Raw genomic sequence first — 25,907 nt, forward strand, 5'->3', positions numbered from 1 at the left:
CAGAAATTCAAATCTAAATACCTTGAAGCCCTGGACTGAATCAAACTGCCATTCTATATACTATATGAGCCATTGAGACTCATTTAAACTAATAAACTCATATATCTATGACACTTATCTATCTACACTTAAACTCTTAAACTCATAATAAATTAATAAACTCTAAACTTGAACTCTTAGACTAATTTAAACTTATAAACTCTAAACTCATAAACTCATACACTTATAAACTCATACACTTATAAACTCATGAATTCAAACTCTTATGAACTCAAACTCATAAATTAATAAACTCTGAACTCTTACTCATTTAAACTTATAAACTCTAAACTCATAAACTCGTACACTTATAAACTCATGAATTCATACACTTATGAACTCATGAATTCATAAACTTATAAACTCATACACTTATGAACTCATGAATTCATACACTTATGAACACAATCTTTCTATCTCTCTTTCTTTCTTTCTCTCTTTCTTTCTAAATAATCTTTCTATATTTCTTTCTTTCTAACTAATCTTTCTATCTTTCTTTCTTTCTTTCTTTCTAACTAATTTTACTTTCTATCTTTCTTTCTTTCTAACTAATCTTTCTTTCTTTCTAACTAATCTTTCTATCTTTCTTTCTATCTCTCTTTCTAATCTTTCTTTCTAACTAATCTTTCTTTCTTTCTTTCTTTCTTTCTTTCTTTTCTAACTAATCTATTTCTTTCTAACTAATCTTTCTTTCTAACTAATCTTTCTATCTTTCTTTCTTTCTTTCTTTCTTTCTAATCTTTCTTTCAATCTTTCTTTTTTCTTTCTTTCTAACTAATCTTACTTTCTAACTTTCTTTCATTCTAACTAATCTTTCTTTCTAACTAATCTTTCTTTCTTTCTAACTAATCTTTCTATGTCTCTTTCTTTCTTTCTCTCTTTCTTTCTAACTAATCTTTCTATCTATCTTTATTTCTTTCTAATCTTTCTTTCAATCTTTCTTTCTTTTTAGCAACCACCCAAAATACCTTAAAACACCCTAGCAACACCATAGCAACCACCCAAAATGCTCTAGAACACCCTAGCAACCACCCAGAACACCCTAGCAACCACCCAAAATACCTTAAATCACCCTAGCAACACCATAGCAACCACCCAAAATACCCTAGCAACACCATAGCAACACCCTAGCAACCACCAGAACACCCTAGCAACTGCCTAGCAACCACCCAGAACACCCTAGCAACCACCCAAAATACCTTAAATCACCCTAGCAACACCATAGCAACCACCCAAAATACCCTAGAACACCCTAGCAACACCCTAGCAACCACCATAACACCCTAGCAACTGCATAGCAACCACCCAGAACACCCTAGCAACCACCCAAAATACCTTAAATCACCCTAGCAACACCATAGCAACCACCCAAAATACCCTAGAACACCCTAGCAACACCCTAGCAACCACCAGAACACCCTAGCAACTGCCTAGCAACCATCCAGAACACCCTAGCAACCACCCAAAATACCTTAAATCACCCTAGCAACACCATAGCAACCACCCAAAATACCCTAGAACACCCTAGCAACACCCTAGCAACCACCAGAACACCCTAGCAACTGCCTAGCAACCCCAGAACACCCTAGCAACTGCCTAGCAACCACCCAGAACACCATAGCAACCACCCAAAATACCTTACAACACCTTAGCAACACCATAGCAACCACCCAGAACACCATGGCAACCATCCAAAATACCTTAAAACACCCTAGCAACACCATAGCAACCACCCAAAATACCGTAGAACACCCAAGCAACACCATAGCAACCATCCAAAACACCCTAGCAACCACCTAAAATACCTTAGCAACCGCCAGGCAACCACCCAGAACACCTTAGCAACCCACTAGAAACACCCTAGCAACTTTAAATTACTTCAAACTATACTTCAAACTTTAAACTACTTTAAACTTTAAACCATTAAAACTTTAAACTTTAAACTTTAAACTTTAAACTACTTTAAACTTTAAACTAATTTCAACTTCAAACTACTTTAAAATTTAAACTAATTTAAACTTTAAACTAATTTAAACTTCTTCAAACTTATTGGTCCAAACTTTCACAAGCCAACTTAAAGTTTGTCTCGACGAACTTTTTCTAGTTATTATTATTATTATTCTGTCAAAAATTTACAACTCTATCTCCTCCTAGAGCTTTAACTCCACATACTCCAAACTCGGCACAGACACTCAGACTGTTCTGACTCGGTATGCTATATCTTTTCTAACTGATCGGACTTACGGTTTTCCTAAAAATGACGATCAAAGTCGGAAAAAACTCCCATTGACTTAACATGGCGGAATGTTCAGATTTTCAAACTCCCCAACTGTCAAAAATTCAAATCTAAATACCTTGAAGCCCTAGACTGAATCAAACTGCCATTCTATATACTATATGAGCCATTGAGACTCATTTAAACTAATAAACTCATATATCTATGACACTTATCTATCTACACTTAAACTCTTAAACTCATAATAAATTAATAAACTCTAAACTTGAACTCTTAGACTAATTTAAACTTATAAACTCTAAACTCATAAACTCATACACTTATAAACTCATACACTTATAAACTCATGAATTCAAACTCTTATGAACTCAAACTCATAAATTAATAAACTCTGAACTCTTACTCATTTAAACTTATAAACTCTAAACTCATAAACTCGTACACTTATAAACTCATGAATTCATACACTTATGAACTCATGAATTCATAAACTTATAAACTCATACACTTATGAACTCATGAATTCATACACTTATGAACACAATCTTTCTATCTCTCTTTCTTTCTTTCTCTCTTTCTTTCTAAATAATCTTTCTATATTTCTTTCTTTCTAACTAATCTTTCTATCTTTCTTTCTTTCTTTCTTTCTAACTAATTTTACTTTCTATCTTTCTTTCTTTCTAACTAATCTTTCTTTCTTTCTAACTAATCTTTCTATCTTTCTTTCTATCTCTCTTTCTAATCTTTCTTTCTAACTAATCTTTCTTTCTTTCTTTCTTTCTTTTCTAACTAATCTATTTCTTTCTAACTAATCTTTCTTTCTTTCTAACTAATCTTTCTATCTTTCTTTCTTTCTAATCTTTCTTTCAATCTTTCTTTTTTTCTTTCTTTCTAACTAATCTTACTTTCTAACTTTCTTTCATTCTAACTAATCTTTCTTTCTAACTAATCTTTCTTTCTTTCTAACTAATCTTTCTATCTCTCTTTCTTTCTTTCTCTCTTTCTTTCTAACTAATCTTTCTATCTATCTTTATTTCTTTCTAATCTTTCTTTCAATCTTTCTTTCTTTTTAGCAACCACCCAAAATACCTTAAAACACCCTAGCAACACCATAGCAACCACCCAAAATGCTCTAGAACACCCTAGCAACCACCCAGAACACCCTAGCAACCACCCAAAATACCTTAAATCACCCTAGCAACACCATAGCAACCACCCAAAATACCCTAGAACACCCTAGCAACACCCTAGCAACCACCAGAACACCCTAGCAACTGCCTAGCAACCACCCAGAACACCCTAGCAACCACCCAAAATACCTTAAATCACCCTAGCAACACCATAGCAACCACCCAAAATACCCTAGAACACCCTAGCAACACCCTAGCAACCACCAGAACACCCTAGCAACTGCATAGCAACCACCCAGAACACCCTAGCAACCACCCAAAATACCTTAAATCACCCTAGCAACACCATAGCAACCACCCAAAATACCCTAGAACACCCTAGCAATACCCTAGCAACCACCAGAACACCCTAGCAACTGCCTAGCAACCACCCAGAACACCCTAGCAACCACCCAAAATACCTTAAATCACCCTAGCAACACCATAGCAACCACCCAAAATACCCTAGAACACCCTAGCAACACCCTAGCAACCACCAGAACACCCTAGCAACTGCCTAGCAACCCCAGAACACCCTAGCAACTGCCTAGCAACCACCCAGAACACCATAGCAACCACCCAAAATACCTTACAACACCTTAGCAACACCATTGCAACCACCCAGAACACCATGGCAACCATCCAAAATACCTTAAAACACCCTAGCAACACCATAGCAACCACCCAAAATACCGTAGAACACCCAAGCAACACCATAGCAACCATCCAAAACACCCTAGCAACCACCTAAAATACCTTAGCAACCGCCAGGCAACCACCCAGAACACCTTAGCAACCCACTAGAAACACCCTAGCAACTTTAAATTACTTCAAACTATACTTCAAACTTTAAACTACTTTAAACTTTAAACCATTAAAACTTTAAACTTTAAACTTTAAACTTTAAACTACTTTAAACTTTAAACTAATTTCAACTTCAAACTACTTTAAAATTTAAACTAATTTAAACTTTAAACTAATTTAAACTTCTTCAAACTTATTGGTCCAAACTTTCACAAGCCAACTTAAAGTTTGTCTCGACGAACTTTTTCTAGTTATTATTATTATTATTCTGTCAAAAATTTACAACTCTATCTCCTCCTAGAGCTTTAACTCCACATACTCCAAACTCGGCACAGACACTCAGACTGTTCTGACTCGGTATGCTATATCTTTTCTAACTGATAGGACTTACGGTTTTCCTAAAAATGACGATCAAAGTCGGAAAAAACTCCCATTGACTTAACATGGCGGAATGTTCAGATTTTCAAACCCCCCAACTCTCAGAAATTCAAATCTAAATACCTTGAAGCCCTGGACTGAATCAAACTGCCATTCTATATACTATATGAGCCATTGAGACTCATTTAAACTAATAAACTCATATATCTATGACACTTATCTATCTACACTTAAACTCTTAAACTCATAATAAATTAATAAACTCTAAACTTGAACTCTTAGACTAATTTAAACTTATAAACTCTAAACTCATAAACTCATACACTTATAAACTCATACACTTATAAACTCATGAATTCAAACTCTTATGAACTCAAACTCATAAATTAATAAACTCTGAACTCTTACTCATTTAAACTTATAAACTCTAAACTCATAAACTCGTACACTTATAAACTCATGAATTCATACACTTATGAACTCATGAATTCATAAACTTATAAACTCATACACTTATGAACTCATGAATTCATACACTTATGAACACAATCTTTCTATCTCTCTTTCTTTCTTTCTCTCTTTCTTTCTAAATAATCTTTCTATATTTCTTTCTTTCTAACTAATCTTTCTATCTTTCTTTCTTTCTTTCTTTCTAACTAATTTTACTTTCTATCTTTCTTTCTTTCTAACTAATCTTTCTTTCTTTCTAACTAATCTTTCTATCTTTCTTTCTATCTCTCTTTCTAATCTTTCTTTCTAACTAATCTTTCTTTCTTTCTTTCTTTCTTTCTTTCTTTTCTAACTAATCTATTTCTTTCTAACTAATCTTTCTTTCTAACTAATCTTTCTATCTTTCTTTCTTTCTTTCTTTCTTTCTAATCTTTCTTTCAATCTTTCTTTTTTCTTTCTTTCTAACTAATCTTACTTTCTAACTTTCTTTCATTCTAACTAATCTTTCTTTCTAACTAATCTTTCTTTCTTTCTAACTAATCTTTCTATGTCTCTTTCTTTCTTTCTCTCTTTCTTTCTAACTAATCTTTCTATCTATCTTTATTTCTTTCTAATCTTTCTTTCAATCTTTCTTTCTTTTTAGCAACCACCCAAAATACCTTAAAACACCCTAGCAACACCATAGCAACCACCCAAAATGCTCTAGAACACCCTAGCAACCACCCAGAACACCCTAGCAACCACCCAAAATACCTTAAATCACCCTAGCAACACCATAGCAACCACCCAAAATACCCTAGCAACACCATAGCAACACCCTAGCAACCACCAGAACACCCTAGCAACTGCCTAGCAACCACCCAGAACACCCTAGCAACCACCCAAAATACCTTAAATCACCCTAGCAACACCATAGCAACCACCCAAAATACCCTAGAACACCCTAGCAACACCCTAGCAACCACCATAACACCCTAGCAACTGCATAGCAACCACCCAGAACACCCTAGCAACCACCCAAAATACCTTAAATCACCCTAGCAACACCATAGCAACCACCCAAAATACCCTAGAACACCCTAGCAACACCCTAGCAACCACCAGAACACCCTAGCAACTGCCTAGCAACCATCCAGAACACCCTAGCAACCACCCAAAATACCTTAAATCACCCTAGCAACACCATAGCAACCACCCAAAATACCCTAGAACACCCTAGCAACACCCTAGCAACCACCAGAACACCCTAGCAACTGCCTAGCAACCCCAGAACACCCTAGCAACTGCCTAGCAACCACCCAGAACACCATAGCAACCACCCAAAATACCTTACAACACCTTAGCAACACCATAGCAACCACCCAGAACACCATGGCAACCATCCAAAATACCTTAAAACACCCTAGCAACACCATAGCAACCACCCAAAATACCGTAGAACACCCAAGCAACACCATAGCAACCATCCAAAACACCCTAGCAACCACCTAAAATACCTTAGCAACCGCCAGGCAACCACCCAGAACACCTTAGCAACCCACTAGAAACACCCTAGCAACTTTAAATTACTTCAAACTATACTTCAAACTTTAAACTACTTTAAACTTTAAACCATTAAAACTTTAAACTTTAAACTTTAAACTTTAAACTACTTTAAACTTTAAACTAATTTCAACTTCAAACTACTTTAAAATTTAAACTAATTTAAACTTTAAACTAATTTAAACTTCTTCAAACTTATTGGTCCAAACTTTCACAAGCCAACTTAAAGTTTGTCTCGACGAACTTTTTCTAGTTATTATTATTATTATTCTGTCAAAAATTTACAACTCTATCTCCTCCTAGAGCTTTAACTCCACATACTCCAAACTCGGCACAGACACTCAGACTGTTCTGACTCGGTATGCTATATCTTTTCTAACTGATCGGACTTACGGTTTTCCTAAAAATGACGATCAAAGTCGGAAAAAACTCCCATTGACTTAACATGGCGGAATGTTCAGATTTTCAAACTCCCCAACTGTCAAAAATTCAAATCTAAATACCTTGAAGCCCTAGACTGAATCAAACTGCCATTCTATATACTATATGAGCCATTGAGACTCATTTAAACTAATAAACTCATATATCTATGACACTTATCTATCTACACTTAAACTCTTAAACTCATAATAAATTAATAAACTCTAAACTTGAACTCTTAGACTAATTTAAACTTATAAACTCTAAACTCATAAACTCATACACTTATAAACTCATACACTTATAAACTCATGAATTCAAACTCTTATGAACTCAAACTCATAAATTAATAAACTCTGAACTCTTACTCATTTAAACTTATAAACTCTAAACTCATAAACTCGTACACTTATAAACTCATGAATTCATACACTTATGAACTCATGAATTCATAAACTTATAAACTCATACACTTATGAACACAATCTTTCTATCTCTCTTTCTTTCTTTCTCTCTTTCTTTCTAAATAATCTTTCTATATTTCTTTCTTTCTAACTAATCTTTCTATCTTTCTTTCTTTCTTTCTTTCTAACTAATTTTACTTTCTATCTTTCTTTCTTTCTAACTAATCTTTCTTTCTTTCTAACTAATCTTTCTATCTTTCTTTCTATCTCTCTTTCTAATCTTTCTTTCTAACTAATCTTTCTTTCTTTCTTTCTTTTCTAACTAATCTATTTCTTTCTAACTAATCTTTCTTTCTTTCTTTCTAACTAATCTTTCTATCTTTCTTTCTTTCTTTCTTTCTTTCTAATCTTTCTTTCAATCTTTCTTTTTTTCTTTCTTTCTAACTAATCTTACTTTCTAACTTTCTTTCATTCTAACTAATCTTTCTTTCTAACTAATCTTTCTTTCTTTCTAACTAATCTTTCTATCTCTCTTTCTTTCTTTCTTTCTCTCTTTCTTTCTAACTAATCTTTCTATCTATCTTTATTTCTTTCTAATCTTTCTTTCAATCTTTCTTTCTTTTTAGCAATCACCCAAAATACCTTAAAACACCCTAGCAACACCATAGCAACCACCCAAAATGCTCTAGAACACCCTAGCAACCACCCAAAATACCTTAAATCACCCTAGCAACACCATAGCAACCACCCAAAATACCCTAGAACACCCTAGCAACACCCTAGCAACCACCAGAACACCCTAGCAACTGCATAGCAACCACCCAGAACACCCTAGCAACCACCCAAAATACCTTAAATCACCCTAGCAACACCATAGCAACCACCCAAAATACCCTAGAACACCCTAGCAACACCCTAGCAACCACCAGAACACCCTAGCAACTGCCTAGCAACCACCCAGAACACCCTAGCAACCACCCAAAATACCTTAAATCACCCTAGCAACACCATAGTGTTATTAGTGGAATGTCACCAGTACATTCTACAACATCTTAACCATTGCTTTTTGATTTGATCTGAACACACAGCTGGTTTTATGGGAAGATTCCCCGTGCAAAAGCAGAAGAACTGTTAAATAAACAGAGACACGATGGAGCTTTTCTCATTAGGGAGAGTGAGAGTGCACCTGGAGACTTCTCACTGTCTGTCAAGTATGTGTACGTCATTCTATTCTATTCTATCCTACTCTATTGTATTTCTCTGTGCAAAATAACATTGCCAATTTGTATATGACTTTTCTGAAGTCCTAGTAATAAACACTTATTTTTTTGAAATTTTGATGCAGTAATTGAATCTGTTCTTGTAAATAGGGGCATGTCAATGAATAATTGATGCAGTGCAGCAAAAAATATAGCCGTTTCAGCACTTTATTTTTGTGTTTTTCTGAATTCTTTTGTGTGGTATCTAAACTAGGCCAACACTGAATCATTCAAACAGTTCTCCACAGATAGACATCAGGGTTTATGATACACTGAACAGTGCATAGTTTTTTTTTATAACTATAGTTGCAATATCCAAGTGCTATAAATGCAGCTGGTTATGATGTAATTCTCTAAACACTACCCCCAATCCCCCCCCACCCCCCTTTGTTTTCCCATAGATTTGGGAATGATGTCCAGCATTTCAAAGTCTTACGGGACGGAGCAGGAAAATACTTCTTGTGGGTGGTCAAATTTAACTCGTTAAACTCTTTAGTAGATTATCATCGATCCACTTCTGTGTCCAGGAATCAGCCCATTTTCCTGAGGGACATTGAACAGGTACCACAGGTAGGACTGAATCAGTGCTGGAACATTCCACAAGTACTGTATGGGACACATCTCACCTTCTCGACTAAAACCAACAAATAAATCATGCAACATTATAATTTTTTTATAACCAATTGAATTTAAGTAAATTGTATTAAAGCAATTTTTCATTTTACCTAAGTTGTCACCCTGTTACTAGATGATTTTCCCCTTAATAACAAACCGTGATATGGCCAGCAGCCAGTAGCCTGGCCGCCCTGTAGCCCAAGACTGGTTGCCCACTGAAGCTAAGCAGGGTTGAGCCTGGTCAGTACCTGGATGGGAGACCTCCTGGGAAAACTAGGTTGAGGTTTTAAACCGATCCTGAATCTCTGTGGCCATTAAAAATCCCAGGATATTCTTTGAAAAAAGAGTAGTAGTTTAACCCTGGCATCCGGGCCAAATTTGCCCAGTGGCCTCTGTTCATCATCATGGCCTTCTAATCATCCCCATATACTGATTGGCTTCATCACTCTGCCTCCTCTCCACCAGTAAGCTAAGCTGGTGTGTGGTGGGCGTTATGGCACAATATGGCTGCCGTCGCATCATCCAGGTGAATTGGTGGTGGTTGAGGAGAGATCCCCTTCTTTGTAAAGGGCTTTTGAGTGCCAAGAAAAGTGCTATTTAAATGTAACAAATTATTATTACTTAATTAAAACCAACACTTTCCCTCAAAATTGTTGTGTTGATGCATTGTGCAATCACCCTTGTACCTAAGTTATTTTAAGGGTCATGAATCAATGACAACAATTTTGAGGTGTTAACGTATTTTTACAGGTTGCACATCAATGAAAACAAAAATAGCACTCATTACGTTTATTATTATGGTCTTACATGTATCGCATTACAGTGGAGAATTCAAATGTCATGAAAGAGCATTTAAGCGCAGTTCGTTCACCTCTGCCTCTTCAGCTTTGCGTTCGGACACGTAGGTGTAGGTGTATCAGTACAGTAGCACAAAAGTGTTGTTTGCATTTTCCCAACAGTGTGGTCAGAGCTGAAGTTTGACTGCAAACACATGGGAAATATGATTGCAACAATATTTATGAGCAGACATGAGTGGTTTCTGCACAGAAAACTAACACTCGCAATGCGGATCACAGTTTATATTCAGACAGGATCAAGCGTGTTTCTAGCTTTTATGGAGATATTTAATATACTTTAGTATAATATATGTGCAAATATTTCATGTCTTGTGACTGATGTGTGCAAATAAAGACACTGATACTGATATGTGCAAATAAAGACACTGATACAGCGGTACACTGATCATGAATGCAATGACACAATGAATTAATCTGATACACAGAAACAATTATGTAGACTGATAGACAAAAAGTAACTATGCCTTTATTTTTCTTTATTTAAACTGACGTGTCGTTTGTTCAGAGATTGTAGTGTTCTTAAACGTTATGAAAATATTATTATTCCTCAATTTTACATATAGACCAGTTGCTCTGCAAAGTTATAGCCTAATGCTGATTTGTTAATATTTCTAAGAATAATTTAACAGAATGTATTTGATTTGTTCATGATAGTTGTTAGTAGTGTCTAATGATAAGATTTTTTTGAGATTGTTGTCATAGGGTTATATTTTTAAAATACATCAAGGTGCCCCCAACTCTGTTGTTTGCTTTTGTCAATATTCATGTGTCTGTAATGAGTGTATTGTGTTTTATTCAGATGGGCACCCTCTTCACTCCCACTTTTCCACAGCTTTAAATGCCCATTTCTTAAGTCTTTTTCTTTTTCCAGTGCTAAAATAGGGGAGTTTCATGATACTTCATGAAAAAAAAATCAATATTTTCATATATATTTATATGTATGGTAAATAGTGTGTGTGTGTATATATATATATATATATATATATATATATATATATATATATATATATAATTTTTTTTTAAATGTTTTATTTAACCTTTATTAACCTTAATCAGAACTGTTTGAGAACCACTTCTCATTTACAAACAAGACCTGGCCAAGATATATATATATATATATATATATATATATATATATATATATATATATATATTATCCTTCATTTCTTAACTGTGTCTTTGGGGTTTTAGTATGATGTAATGGTGGAGTGTTACTCCAATCTACTAATCCAAGCACAGTTATGATTGCAGTTATAACCAGCATTAGGCCAGACTGAGTTTTAAGCAATGACACAATTCTAATAATTCTCAACATTTCTACTTCTGTTCCACAGCATTCCACATATGTTCAAGCTTTGTTTGACTTTGACCCTCAAGAGGATGGAGAGCTGGGTTTCAGGCGTGGAGATTTCATCCAGGTCCTGGACAACTCGGATCCTAATTGGTGGAAGGGGGCTTGTCACGGACAGACAGGAATGTTTCCTCGCAATTATGTCACACCTGTCAATCAAAACATGTAACTTTCAGAGAAAATGTTTGCCTGCTTAAAGCACTTGTGGACTTCCAGCTGGGTTGCCACGGAAACCACAGAGGGGAGAGAAAAGGCATGTGACATGGATGTCGATTGGCCGAAAAAAAGAGACTCTGCTGTTTGGAGTGGTTGACATTTTATGAAGCAATATTGGCTGTGTGAGAAGAATGTTCCGGACTGATATTTCGTTCTGTACATCACATCAGCTTAGCTTTATATGCAACTTTATTTCATGTTATATGATATCTGCTGTACTAAAAAAAATATTCCACAAATAAGAGGTTGATATCACTTGACACACCACAGTTACAGTTTTGCACCAGGATTCATTTTAAAGCACCATGTCATGTTTGATTTGTATTGTTAAAATGCATAGTGAGTTTTTCATTTTTGCTTTTTGTCATGTTTTCATAATATGTAGTGTTGCCATGTTATTTGGTGTGGGATGATCAAGCATAATATCATGCCATAGTACAATTACAAGTAGTCTCTTTTTCTCTTAAAGGGACAGTTTACCCAAAAATTAAAATTCTTTATTTACCGATCCTCGTGTCGTTCCAAATGTGTACTACTTCCTTCTGTAGAAGACATATCCTCATTTGTGCTCCACAGTAGAAAGTAAGTCATACAGGTTTGGAATGTCATAAAGGTGATGTCAGAATTTTTCTTTTTGGTTGAAGTATCCCTTTATATCAAAATAGCTTGAAAATAATATAATGGTGCCAGCGGGTCTGTAGCAGATCAATTATCAAATGTAACAAATTTGGAGCATTTCATGAATCCCTTTAAAATGGCTCTTGATGTGATTCCATTTGGGAACATTATAGAGTATGTTGGATACTCTGGATGATTCCTGTATAAATTACATAGAATAAAGATATTTCCAGTGAAACCCAATGCACTTTTTTTTGTGATTTTTGTTTTGTTTTATTTGATATGTCTGCTTAGTAGTGCCGTAGAATGATGCCATACAGAGGATTCGGGGCCCCCACCAACATCATACTGTACAATAGATGAGCATGGAGCCCCACATATAGGCCTAACTAACAGAAGATGGTGATGTTGTTGTTAAACCTTTATTTTAAATGTTTATATAAAAATTACAACTAACAAAAAGCAAGAAATTGTTACATAATAATAAAACCAATTTTAAAAAGAGTAAAATGGTTTTTTTGCCCCATCAGTCTGTTATAATTCATAAATCAAAAAGTAAACATTTAGAAATTGACAAGAATGCAGTCAAATTTAAAAAATAAAATCATTTATTGTCTTATTTTTAATAAAGATAATATAGAACTGGTAATATTATTAAATAAAGCAAAAAGATTTATTCATCCAAGTGCAGTGTGTTGTTGTAGGCTATTCGTGTTTTCTTGATGTATTAAATAGCCTACAGTCGGCAGGTCAGGTGCATAATGCAATGCATGACTCGTGTTATTTTTTTAACTCTATTTACAATAGTGTGAAAAGACAGGAATTTTGACCGTGTATTCATTCTGTCGACTGTGGTGCGCATGATGAATGAGTGACAGTAATGAAAAGTGACAGTACCCGGCAGGCTGCAGACGGTAGTTGTCTTATTCCCGGTGAAATAACCATACAAACTGTCTTTAAGAACGTCTTGATCGACTGGTATACAACAACTATCCTGGCCTCCCTCTCCTTCTTTTCATGGCGTTTCTGGTACCCTGATTTGATGTTTTCTTTTTCCGAACATTTTTCAGTCAGTCAGTCTCCTGCTCTTCCACCAAGTTCATCGTTAGCTTCAGGCAGCAGCCGCGTCAACTCTGATTTGTTCTGTTCACGAGCTGGGGTGGGACTTACAATTTTATTGGGTCCATCTGATGCTTGTCATTGACTGAATAATTAATAAATACTTTAGATCGGACCAGGGGCGTAGCACCAAATGTTGGGCCCCGGTCACAGAACCAAGGGATGGGCCCCTTCCAACACTGCTTTATTTTCACTATTATTCAAAACTTCTTTTTTTTATTTCACAAGGTTAAAGGGGCATTCGGGAAACTATTTCAACTTAATAAAACCGTTTAGAAATCATTTGGATGGTTTAATAACCTGTTCTGTTGAGAATGGTGACTTTCCCACTCCCCCCAGCATTCCCAGGCGGAAAACCAAACTTGCAACATGGGGACTAACGTCCCGGTAAGATAGAAATAGGAAGTCTCGTGAGAAGCGAGAACGAGCGAGAACCACAAACTGCTTTACGGCAATTTGACAAACACACACTCAATGTGTATGTATTACCCACCTCGGTAGACATACCACCTCCACACGTTTTTACGACATTGTTGTGAAATATACGCCTCACAGCTGTAGGGGAAGCTCGCTGAGAAAACATGCGACAACAAAAGTGAAAATCAGCGAAGAAATAGGTAGAGTTACCGAATGCCCCTTTAAATTCAGTGTAGGCCTACCATTGCTAACATAGCAAGAAATTTTAAAACAGACTAATTTTAACCATTTAATTTATTAGAAAATAAAACATAAATTAAATAAGTGAATTATTAACATTAATAATATAAATGTAAATAATAGCTAGATTAAAATGTGGCCTTCTAATATTTTTCCATTTTGAGAGGACGAGAATTGTATATGATTTGTTGCTACACTCACACGCTCAACAGACTTCTCTGTAATTGGCTAAAGTGCTCAGCGCTGCAAACAGGAAAGCTGTAACAGTTAGGCCTAAATGTGGACCGTTTGAATGCAGCCGTCTATCTGCGTGTATCTAAGTAAAACCGTGCAAAAAGACTGGTGTTGTCACATTTGCACAATTAAATTTTTTACTTTGTATAAAGTGCCGGTAGGCTACTTTTTACAAGACTACTTCACTGAGGTTGAGTAATAACAGAGCTCGTCTACGGAGAGCCTATTGTACCGAATTTTGGTTGTAGTTCCACCAGAGTTCCACTGGGGGGGCGATCGCCCTGAGTGCAAAATGAATGGGAGTCTATGGAGCTAGACGGCTAAATTTCTCTCTTTCACCCGATCCGAAATCTCAGATTTGATTGTAGGTTTTGCAAGTTCAACATGTGTTATAGGTCGAAAGTTGAATGAACGAGTACTTATGTCCTTTCGATTTCTTACAGGTTAAGTTGTTGTTGCCCATTACACGCTAGCATTCTGCTAATGAACGCTGATTGGTCAGTGAAGGACTTATTACGACCAGAGACACCTCTTGATGCGTGATTTTTTCCCCCAAACCACTTCAGTGGAAATCCCGCCCTGCAGCCGATTTAAAAGTTTTCATTGGTCATGTCAATCACTGTACTGATTGCCTACACCAAACACTGATCCCTAAACCTACCCGTCACTGTAACCTAAACCAATGAAATCGGCTGCAGGGCGGGATTTCCGCTGAAGTGGTTTGGGGAAAAAAATCACGCCCTCTTGATAGCATCGTGACATCCGAAGCAGGACCAGAATGTGTGTGTGTATTTTCGGCGTAGTCTTTTAAAACAACAAAACAAAAACTCTTCTAGCGCGTGTATTTACCTGTGTTAGCGGTGTTGTCGATGAAAAGAAAGTGCAGACAGAGCGCGAAAGCACCAAAGTGACTGAAGGATTGCCGTAAAGCAGTATCTCTGGTGGAACGATGTGTATGACGTCATTGACATTTTAAAAGACTTTTTGAAGCAAATGAGTGACTCTAAAAAATCTAACACCAAGCAATGAGTAATTTCTTTGCATCTCCTTTCGAATACAACATACTAATTACTAGACAAAAAATTATATCCTGAGAAAAGTGGATTTTTAGGGGTATTGAGATTGAGGAGTCACGTGCCAATGTGGGCGGGGTCTGAGCCGGCTCGCCATGATGGTAGGAGACGCTATCGGTTGCCAGGGGCAACGCCATCAGAACTTCACAGAAGCGCGACTAAACATTCAAGAGCTCTTTAATTTTTTCGCATTTATTATTTTCGCGCATTTATTATTTCGGCGGGACAGAGACGGATCTACGAATACGAGAAAAAAAGGAAGAAAGTAAAGAAATGCAAAAAGATAAGGCGAAAGAAAAGGGACCTTACAGGAACAAGCTCACACCAAGCGCAAAACAGCGGTATTTGGAGAAGCAGCATCAAGATATTTGTTCTTTTGCACTAAGAACAGTATTGTTATTTTATTATTATTACTTATGTTGTCTATGAAACTTATGTTGTCCGAAAAAAATACATATATATTCAGTTCTCGATAAATATTGTTAAGCCATATCAAGTTGTTTCAAGCATTTATTTCAAGAAATAAAAAAGTAATGAACAAGGCACTCAAACAACACTTTTGCACATGTTCGTTAAGGCACAGCAAACAGTGTCAACTTATCAAAGGCATCAGCCAACCAAGCAATCCGGCGTCTCCTCGTCAGGTCAGAGACTTGCTCTCCCTGATGCTGTGTCCATTTCGGTAACCTAAAAAAGTGTATTCCATTCTTCCTATGTTTTCCAAATGTATCGTGTGAGGTACTGGAGCAGTTTTTAACGCAGCGGTGACTTCCAGGCATGTTAAAACAGTGTGGAATTGCGAGAACCTCCTCTACTACCGAGTTAACAACACACGTAAACAATCTTGTTTTGCCGCCGGAATCCTGCCAACATGGCGGAGAGGGTGAGAATCCCGCGAGACCCCGTGATATCGAGGGGAGGGGCTCTGTACCATGACGACAACTCCTCACTCTCAATAGCTCCATAGACCTCCATACATTCTGCACTCGTCCTGTGAGCGCCCTCATATGGAACCAGAGTGAAACTGCAACCAGTTCAGAAGCCGGAAGTTTACTGAGTGAACGTTCTCCCCATATTAGACATTCTCTGGTTACACTTTTCTCTCGCAAGCCTCACCATTCTTCCTACCCCCCAAAAAACTAATCAGAAGTTGTCTGCCCTCCTGCAACTTTCTTTCCCTTTCCCTTTCCCTCCACTCGTTTCTTTTTTGATAACCTGATTTAGGCTTATTTTTTTTGTCGCGCGAGCAGCCGAGGCTCCTTTCCATGCCACACAAGCTGAATGACCGCTTCGGTGGACAACAAGGCCAAACCATTTCTGCTTTTGATAGGGGGATCGCTAACATGGGAGGACACAAGCTAGGCAAATAAAGAGAGGGGGTATTAACATTAAGTGACATGTGCATCTGACGCACAGAAGCCAATGGCACAGGTCACTCTGCGTATTGGCACATCTGGGGCCTGTTCTTCGTACGTCGCTAACTCAGTTAGCTGGATTTGATTGTTGGCGATTTGGCATGATCTTGGATCGTTTGGTTCTTCGAAGCTCATCCTAGACTTGCTGTCATAGCAACAGGTGCGCCAGCTTGAACCTGCTCGCGAGCAGGCTTATTTCATGTAAACAGGATTAGATTGCGGCTTTATAAGCGGAGGTGATACGGGAAGTCTGTCGTAGCCATGTCTTGTCCATTTTTACGACAGCAACCTGTTGCGGAAGGTGCGAGGATAATTCGCAGAGCTTTTCGAATTAATCGCGTATTGCAGGATAGACAGGATCCTTTAGCGCAGCGCGACAGTGTAATTTTTGAGAGATATCGTTTTTCTCGTGAGGGTGTTATTTACATCATTAATTTGCTGGAACCACACATTAAATGTTCAACACGGAGGAGTCGGGCTTTGACAACTGCACAGACTGTGTGCATTGCCCTGAGATTCTTTGCGAGTGGCACGTTCCTTTACACTATTGGAGATGCAGAGAACTTAGTGAAAAGTGCTGTCTGTCGTGCCATTCGCAAAGTTTACTTGGCACTCAAGCAGTTTTTAGGGGGTTTTGTGGTATTTCCAAGCCACTTAAGACCCCAGGTTGTAAAGCAGAATTTTTTTGCTATTGCAGGTACATTTATAATTGTTAATGACATGCAATCATGACCATGCCAAAAAGTATGACTAACAGTATGTGTCCTTCAGGCTTCCCTAACGTGATTGGTGCCATAGACTGCACACACGTCCCCATCAAGGCCCCACCAGGGCCCAATGAAGGGGATTTTGTGAACCGAAAGGGGGGTCACAGTGTAAATGTGCAGGCAAGTTACTATTACAATTTATAATATTCCAGATTAGTAATATATTACATAAAAAAATGAATGTAATCAAAAAGTATGCAGTTGACTGACTAAAATCTCTTAGATGGTGTGTGACTCTGTTCCATATAACAAATGTGGAAGCAAAATGGCCAGGATCAGTGCATGACTCAAGAATTTTCAGAGAGTCACATTTATGCACATTATTTGAACGTGGTAAGGGAACTTATAAATGTCAAGCTCACAGTATTACACACACGTATGCTGAGCCTAACAAAACTGCATTTTTCCATTATACAGGGAATTTTGACGGGGTCCTGCTTGGTGACCGGGGCTATGCCTGCAGGCAGTACTTCATGACGCCATTCCCTGACCCAAACTCTGGACCACAAACCCGTTACAATGCAGCTCTAGCCAGGACAAGGGCACGCATTGAAATGACCTTTGGGCAACTAAAGGAAAGATTTCAGTGTCTGAGGGTTGCACCTGACAGGGCCTGTGACATAATTGTTGCATGTGCCATATTGCATAACATTGCCACTATCAGAAAGGAGAGGACCCCTGTGGTGGGGGTGCAGCCTGATGATGACCTCCAGCCAGTGCACTTGGACCAACCTAGTGGCAGAGCTGCACGGGACAGAATTGTGGAAAACCCATTTTTGAATGTGTAATAAAAAGACAAGACAAAAATGCTTAGTTCCTGGAGTTTTATTTAAACAATTCTTTATAAAGAAAAGCCAGCAAGTCATCCTTTGCCTGCAATAAGAGATAGTTATGTAAAGTCAGCAATACTACTATGTGTCAAATGATGTATTAGCACTTACGCTGAAGGTCCTTTTGAAGCAACTCTATCTCTAGTGCAATTTTTGTCTTTTTCAAGTTGTCAAGTTCAATTTCTCCTCTTAATTTGTGTTTTTTCAGGTCAAAATACTCGATTTTTTGTTGAAGATGCCGTTTATATAGGGAACGGATGTCACCCTGTGTCATTTTGTGAAAGAAAAAGGGTCAAAACATGCCTCATGCAACAAAAGTAAAAAGTAAAAGTACAACACTGTCCACCTCTGTATCAGTTCTTTGTGCAGACTCTTCTGTAGGCCTTTCTGTAGGTGTGGACTCCTGCAACTCATATTGCAGAAAGAATAGGTACACAAGTATATACAAATTAGTGTAAAGTTATTTACGCACTTACAGGTTCTTCCTCCAAAGGACAGTCATCTGAGAGGGTTTCTTCACTGTCCTGTGCAATGGAAATAAATGGGTATTACAAAGTGTTGCACTTTCTTCCCTTTATGCAAGTTAGAAAAAGTACACAACTTATATGCTTCAGCCACCACTTGCTTGGGAACAGGTAAAAGTGTTGGTGTATTATGTAAAACTGCACAAAAGAGGGGAACAAAAAAAATTGTCATTACAATTAATGACACTGTAAAAAATATAGTGTGATCAATAACTCATGGCAATATATTTTATATTAACTAAAAGTTTAGAAGTTTTCACTTTCACAAACGGTTTAAATTACTGTACAAGCCATTTGGATTATACTTCATTTAATGCAGCAACAAATAAATGAACTGTGTACTAAGAGAATTGAAAACTCATTTAGCCTACTAGTAATAAAGGTGTTGCTGCTACTGGTCCCTGGCTTTGGGTCTGAGGAAGAGCTGCCCCCAGGGATGCCCTCCACAATGGGTCGGTTTTCATTCAACCCAAGGGCCAGCTCCTCTGCTGGGGTATATTGTGGTGGTGCAGGACCACCACCTGTTTTTTTTTTTCAGCCTTTTTCTTGGTGGCTGTTATAAACAGACAAACACATTATTTAACAGTGGCTTTTAAAAAGAGGAAAAAATTGGCTTTTTAAAATAAAGACAGTATAAGAATTAAAGGCTACCATTTTGTAGAATATTCTTGTACTTCCCTTTTACTAGTCCCCATGTTCTAGTGGGTCCCGCGGAGGCTCTGACATAAAAGAACGAAATAAATATGAAATTATTAGAATGCAAAAATACATACTGTAGAAAGTGATAGAAACATCTACCATGGACAGCACTTACGCATTTAATTTGTCTGCTACTTTTTGCCAGCCCTCTCTCCTGGATTTTGCAGACTTCGAGGTGTTCCCTGTCGTTTTTAATTAAAGATTCAAATTCGGCATAACCTTCCATTAAAAGCTCTTGTTCTCCTTGGGAGAAAAACTGGGCGCGTTCTTTGGCCATGCTGAACAGCCAATAGCAGCGTTGCTGATCATTGTTTCTACTATCGATACATATCCCCTTTTAACCCAGCGCATGAACGCGCAATTATCTCAGATAACTCAATCCAGCGATACTAATCATAAACAACAGGTGTGTTCGAAGAACCCAATTAGCCGGATCATGATTAGCACGATGATATCATCTTGGATGTCTCATTTGATCTCGGATGTTTTAAGCAACGTACGAAGAACGAGCCCCTGGTCTCCACTGGCATGTGCCAGTGCATATAGTGAGATGTGTCACTGACATTATTGGCATGTGCCAGTGGATAGTGACCAGGGCCGGCCCGAGGCATAAGCGAACTAGCGGCTGCCAGAACCCCCTATCCCCCCCCCCCCCCCCCCCCAAATCGAGTTTAAATTTTTTTTTTTTAGATGACTTAAACAAGTGACAAATAAAAACATGTCTCACTCAGTTTTACGGATGTAAAATTGAGTCTTGTGAAATGTTATCCCTACCGATAGCATCATTGTAACAATGTGATTTTGTCATTTTAATATTATGGATTATCAATATATCTTTGTGCATTCCGCAATAGTTCCACTATTACCCCCTGTCCGACGCCCCTGGATCGGCCTAAACCATTTTCAGGGAGGTAAGAGAAGCAGATATTTGGGGGAAAACATTTAACCAAATTGCGTGTTTTGTGGTTTTCATTTAAATCTCAGGCATACAACTAATATAAATATTAGAATTATTCATACAACAGGGTTGTCATACAACGCGCTTCCGTGTCAAATTGTCTGTTTATCAGCGGATTCTGTTCAAGTGTGCCCAGACATTTTAGAAATCCCGACCTGCTGATGTTTTACGGCCATGTCCGGAATAAAGAGTAGGCCTATGTAGCCTATGGTAAAACTTATAGGGCATATTAAAGGACATAAACCGTGATATAAGATTTTGGCCATATTGCCCATCTCTAAGTCATTTATTTCCTGCGTGACCTGTAAAGTCACGTCCACAAACATCTTGCGTATTTATTGGTCACACCACAAGGTGTCAACAGAGCCCGTGTCAATCAATGTGGCTCAATGCTTCAGAACTGCCACTCTGAGATCGATTGCTATGTCTTAGGTAAAACACGCCCCTGCCATTAGCATACAGAGCAATAAATGTGTACATAAATAAATGCATAAATAAATGTACAAATAAATAAATGTGAAAAATACAATTGAAAATAAATAAATGCATAAACAAATAATTAAATAAATAAATAAATGTGGAAAAAATATAATTATACATAAGGAAATAAAAGTATAAATAGTCTTTTTTTAACATTTATTCGCATATTTATTTGTTTATTTATTCATTTATTTATTCATGTATTTATTTTTAATTTCTGCAGGTTTGGTCCTCCATAGTCTAGTGACATCTAAATAACTAAAATAAAGTATTTTTTTCAGAACTGCAAACCAGATAAAGAGTAATACTGTGGTAAATATTTAAATACTTTACAGAAAAGGTGTAAATAATTCATAATACGCGAATATACATTAGTATATTTTAAGCGCATAATAGTAAGATACATGCCATGGTGATGCACATGAGTGTTGAACCCGGAAGTGTGTCCAAAAGTGCATGCGCACTGACCAGTCCACGCAAACAGGAAACAAACACGCGCGAGGATTCCGCGTTTGAAGTAAGAGAGTGATATTGAACATTTTGTGATTTCGCAATACTTTTGATATAAATTAATTTCTTAACGAATCTAGAATTTGTTCTGACTTGTAAACTACCAAACAATTCAGCACAGCGATGTCAGCGAGATAAACAATGCACGCGAGCGATCCCTGTCATGTTCTGAATTGTTGTCATGTAATTCGATATATTTTATATATACATTTGATAAATGAATGTTTTTGTCTGTGGTCGTTCCGTTGTTTTGATTACCTTATATTATTGCTAAGTTCGACCAGCATGGATTCCGCATGGACTGCTTTTGATACGGAAACTCAGACTATGCTTCAAACAGCGATGAACGGTATGTAAACTTTACCTGACTTTCTATGATTATCCATTTAAAATGATTTGGTAAGATTTTTAAGTATCTTGCCTTTAGCTTACCCTTTCAGGTTAAGAACTTTGCAAGAACAAGTGGTTTTTTTCCCCTCACAGATCCAAAGAAAGTTGATATGGACAAGCTTTCTAACGCCATTGTAAAGCAGTCATTGAAAGACCTCTCGTTCTGTAAAGATGCTGGCCGCATGTGTTATACTGTAGTTCAGGTAAGCCTTTCTTATGTTGCTCATTAACTTGTGACCTTTAATATATTCCTAACACAAGCTGTTTTCATGAACCAACAACTTGTTTTTGTCTGCAAAACACATGATGAAATTAACCTCCATTGAAGCCATGCATTTTGTTTTATTACATTGTGAATAAACTTTTATACTAAATAGGCAGAGGCCCAAAAAGCTGCATCCAGTGAATTCAGGCGAAAGCTGTTGAATCGTCTACAGCAAGAGTTCACTGCCAGGGAGGAGATTCGAAACCGCTCGGTGGAGGAGTGGGTGTGTGTGGTAACGTTTATATGCAGCGTATTTGATTATATCAAGGTAAAATATCTCCGTTGCAAGTATGCAGTGTTTAATTTGTATTTGGATGGTCTGTTTTTCCTCAACCAGGTTTGACTGACTAACTTGTTTTTAGGTAAACAATGCTCCTGTTGTGGCCCTTGTGGATCCAATATATGACTGCCTCTTTAGGTTGGCTCAGCCAGATGCCTTGATGAATGAGGAAGAGGTAAAAGATTTGGCTCATAAACATTTGGAAGTACATTTAATTTTGAGAAGGAATATATAACTGTCTGTCAACATTATAATTTTTGACACTCTGCTGCATTGTATCATAACCTTGTTTCAAATTAACAAGGATGTCAGGATTGTAGGGATGTCAGAAGACAAAGTAACTTTGTGCAATTTTGTGGAATATCCAAATTCCCAGTATTCATAAAACAGTAATAAAAAAAACGGATGATTTAAGTAGGGCTGTTAAACGATTAATCCAAGATAAAAGTTTGTGTTTACATATATATGTGTGTGTACTGTGTATAGTTATTTTATATATATCAATGCACACACATGCTTGTATATATTTAAGAAATATTTGCATGTACTGTTCATAGATTTATATATAATTTATATTATATATAAATATATTATATATATAAACAACACATTTTTCTTAAATATATACATGCATGTGTGTGTATTTATATATACAAAATCATTTATTGCAATTGTTACGGACTACTGGCAGTTCAAATGTGTTTACAAGCCTGAGCAAAGTTTTCTAAAATATACATTTAGTGGTCAAGTTGTAATGCATACTATAGCATCAGTTGATTTTATAGGCTGTGTTTTCACCTTTACACATTTTTACTGAATGCATTTGAGCTTTATTTATTGATTTATCGATTATATTTTTTAAAGGTGATTAATCCATTAACTCCTCGATTAACAATTACTCATTGACATCCCTATGCTGAATGTAGCATGTGATTGTGTTCATACTTTACAGAACATACTACTTTTTAATGGTTGTGAAGTTTTTTGAAATGTAGTACATACTCTGACAGTACATGATTTCTGGAATTTCTTTTGTGTTTCTAACAGGTGGACTGTCTAGTCTTACAGCTTCATCGTGTGGGTGAGCAGCTGGAGCAAACAAACTCTCAGCGCATGAATCAGCTCTTTTACTTGCTGCGGGATGGTTTTCTCCTTCAGCAAGACCTCGGCTCCATGACAAGGCTCTTGCTGCTGGAGATCTTGGAGTTCAGGGCCAGTGGTTGGACCCTCACTGAAACTGCACACAAGTACTACTACAGTGAAGTTGCTGACTGAGGAGAGAATGAGGTTCCTGGTTCCGCATTTGGGTTTCAAGCGTTCAGTGTTCATGGAAGGCCTTAAGAGTACTTCATGGGAGAAAGAAGTGGTAACCCCATGTACTAGTACTGTGGAGCATTATGGCAGAGCTTGTGTTCATGCATTAGCATGTGTTGTGTTCAGCGTTTGGGTTTAGCTCAGAATGGTCAGAATTTGTTCTATTTTGAGGTTAGTGTCTTAAATCTGCACTGGTGATACATGATGATTCCATGCAATAAGAAAAGCAATCGCTCCCAGCCGCAAACCTGTGAGTCACCAGCAGTATACATGAATGGCAGTTGTCTTTTCTGTTTAGTTCTTTTAATTTATAATTATTTTTAGAAGTTAAATACTTGAACACTTTGTACAGTTTCATATTTTTTTACAGTGAAGGGTTATTGCAATATCAGTGGAAGATGCTCTGACTTTTACCTGTGTTGTTAGCACATTAGGATACCTTGTAAAAGTTTCTTAATTGCATATTAAGTTTAAAATGGCCTACATTGTTAAAGTTTTGTTTGGGTCAATATGGAAAAAAATGTTCAGTCATGTTGGCTGCTGTAAGTTTTTAAAAATTTGAGAGCATTTTCATTGTCCTGTTTATATACTATAAAGTCTGCTGTTTTGAGTTTGAGTCCCTCTTTCCCTCTCCAATTCAGAAAGCTTTATCGGCATGACAAAACATATTTTGTTTTGCCAAAGCATTAAAACAACATAGAAAATGATTAAGAACATTTAGTAAAGCTAGTGCAGAAAATAAAACTAAATAAAAAAGACAATTTTATATATATTCAGGGCTAGATATAGTAATAATAATAAAAATAATAAATAAAAAAAGATTATAATACTGAAATCATGAAACAACTGAACTTGAGAAATTGAAAAGTCTGTCTTTAGCCAAGGTATACGCATTTCCTAAATTGAATTGATAGTTTTACAATACTAAAACCACAAATTTTACTAAATTGTAATTTATTACTAATGCCGGGCGTACACCAAAGGATTTTCACAGTCCCAGACTAAAGACCGGCAGTCTTTAGGAATCTTACTGGAGTCTCGGCGCACTCCCGTCGTCTCGATCGTTAAATGTGAGGTGATAATCTGCAGTCTGCAACCCGATTTATGCCAGTCTTTCTCTAGTCTTTCATATCAAACATGTTTGATATTATTGCAAGTCTTTAGTCTGAGATTAAAAACTGTGAACCCAAGTCTTTAGATGTGAGCTGATAATCTTATAAAGTCTTTTCTAAATATTTTCAAAGTCTTTAGGTGTACAGAAAGATTATTATAAATGGTGCCAGATTAGTATCAATCGGATATGACTAAACTATCAGCGCACTGGCCGTAGTTGTAAAGATTTAGTTAAAAAAAAAAAAAAAAATTTTTTATATATATATATATACATACAATTTATACAAACGTACAAATACTAATTAATTCAAATCTAAAGGTTAACTGTTAAACTAGCGCTAAATATCTTACTTTCATTCAATTCATTAGAGCTTTACATGAAAAGAATTACTCGTATTATTCTGAACCCATATATAATCAGACGAGAGCAATTTGCTACTAATAACATCACTTGAAAACTTAATCACATAACCGGCAACATCTTAAATTCACACACAGACCTGGGCCCGTATCCCTAAAGAATTTTTGTGCAAAAAGTGGCTCCTAGCGGAAAAATTCTAAGAAAATTCTCAGAGTCATGACATTTTCTTAGAATTTCCCCTAAAAGTGACACGAAAATCCCAGTTAATATAAAAGCTATTCCTCAAGATTCCTAGCGCTTAAAAGGGCTCCTAAGGCGAGATCTGCTAAGAGCAGGGAAGAGGACTTTTAGTTGCTTAGGAGTTACCCTAAGCAGCTGCACAAAATGGCCAACAGAGGAGGCAGGAGAGATGTCCTGCAAACACTGGATGACAGGGAATTATTGAGACGCTACAGACATTGATAAAAGCTGAGCCGTGTTACCCTCGTTAAGACCACACTAAGTTGTAATATTGCAATTTCTACTTCATTAAGGACAGCCCCTTGAGATAGGCCATCTTG

General features: G+C 36.9%; 2 protein-coding genes and 1 long non-coding RNA gene across 6 annotated transcripts in view; all 3 read left to right on the forward strand.

The window, feature by feature from the left end:
• The window catches only part of grb2a (growth factor receptor-bound protein 2a), a 33,195-nt gene extending 20,594 nt beyond the window's left edge, over window positions 1–12,601 (forward strand). For 2 of the 4 annotated variants that reach the window (XM_077198968.1, XM_077198967.1), the window contains exons 4-6: window positions 8,531–8,653; window positions 9,103–9,271; window positions 11,508–12,601. In XM_077198968.1, the coding sequence (XP_077055083.1) occupies window positions 8,531–8,653; window positions 9,103–9,271; window positions 11,508–11,693 (478 nt within the window). In that variant the 3' untranslated portion in view covers window positions 11,694–12,601. Of the gene's footprint in view, window positions 1–8,530; window positions 8,660–9,102; window positions 9,272–11,507 lie in introns of all 4 variants that reach the window. The other 2 variants (XM_077198966.1, XM_077198965.1) reach the window with 1 other exon arrangement.
• Window positions 12,602–16,423: 3,822 nt separating this feature from the next.
• Window positions 16,424–18,430, forward strand: LOC143706726 (uncharacterized). The gene is made up of 3 exons (XR_013193019.1): window positions 16,424–17,743; window positions 17,847–17,956; window positions 18,041–18,430. It is a non-coding gene; the product is annotated as an uncharacterized LOC143706726 (long non-coding RNA).
• Window positions 18,431–21,546: 3,116 nt separating this feature from the next.
• On the forward strand, window positions 21,547–24,483 carry mif4gda (MIF4G domain containing a). Its single transcript, XM_077198969.1, has 6 exons — window positions 21,547–21,631; window positions 21,900–21,973; window positions 22,108–22,217; window positions 22,392–22,547; window positions 22,642–22,734; window positions 23,607–24,483. Exons 2-6 carry the CDS (start codon window positions 21,910–21,912, stop codon window positions 23,832–23,834), a joined length of 651 nt encoding a protein of 216 aa, XP_077055084.1. The 5' UTR covers window positions 21,547–21,631; window positions 21,900–21,909; the 3' UTR covers window positions 23,835–24,483.
• Window positions 24,484–25,907: the final 1,424 nt, after the last annotated feature.

The sequence above is a fragment of the Siphateles boraxobius genome, unplaced genomic scaffold, assembly GCF_051911475.1.
Source record: "Siphateles boraxobius isolate OS27281-9 unplaced genomic scaffold, OSU_SipBor_1 41, whole genome shotgun sequence".
Taxonomy (NCBI): Eukaryota; Metazoa; Chordata; class Actinopteri; order Cypriniformes; family Leuciscidae; genus Siphateles; species Siphateles boraxobius.

What these genes read in the sequence shown, in the direction of transcription:
- mif4gda (XM_077198969.1), top strand. Translation starts at nt 21,910, where the DNA reads ATGGATTCCGCATGGACTGCTTTTGATACGGAAACTCAGACTATGCTT. An exon ending in GCGTATTTGATTATATCAAG is followed by an intron (nt 22,548 to 22,641) that starts GTAAAATATCTC and finishes ACTTGTTTTTAG; the next exon opens with GTAAACAATGCTCCTGTTGT. An exon ending in CCTTGATGAATGAGGAAGAG is followed by an intron (nt 22,735 to 23,606) that starts GTAAAAGATTTG and finishes TGTTTCTAACAG; the next exon opens with GTGGACTGTCTAGTCTTACA.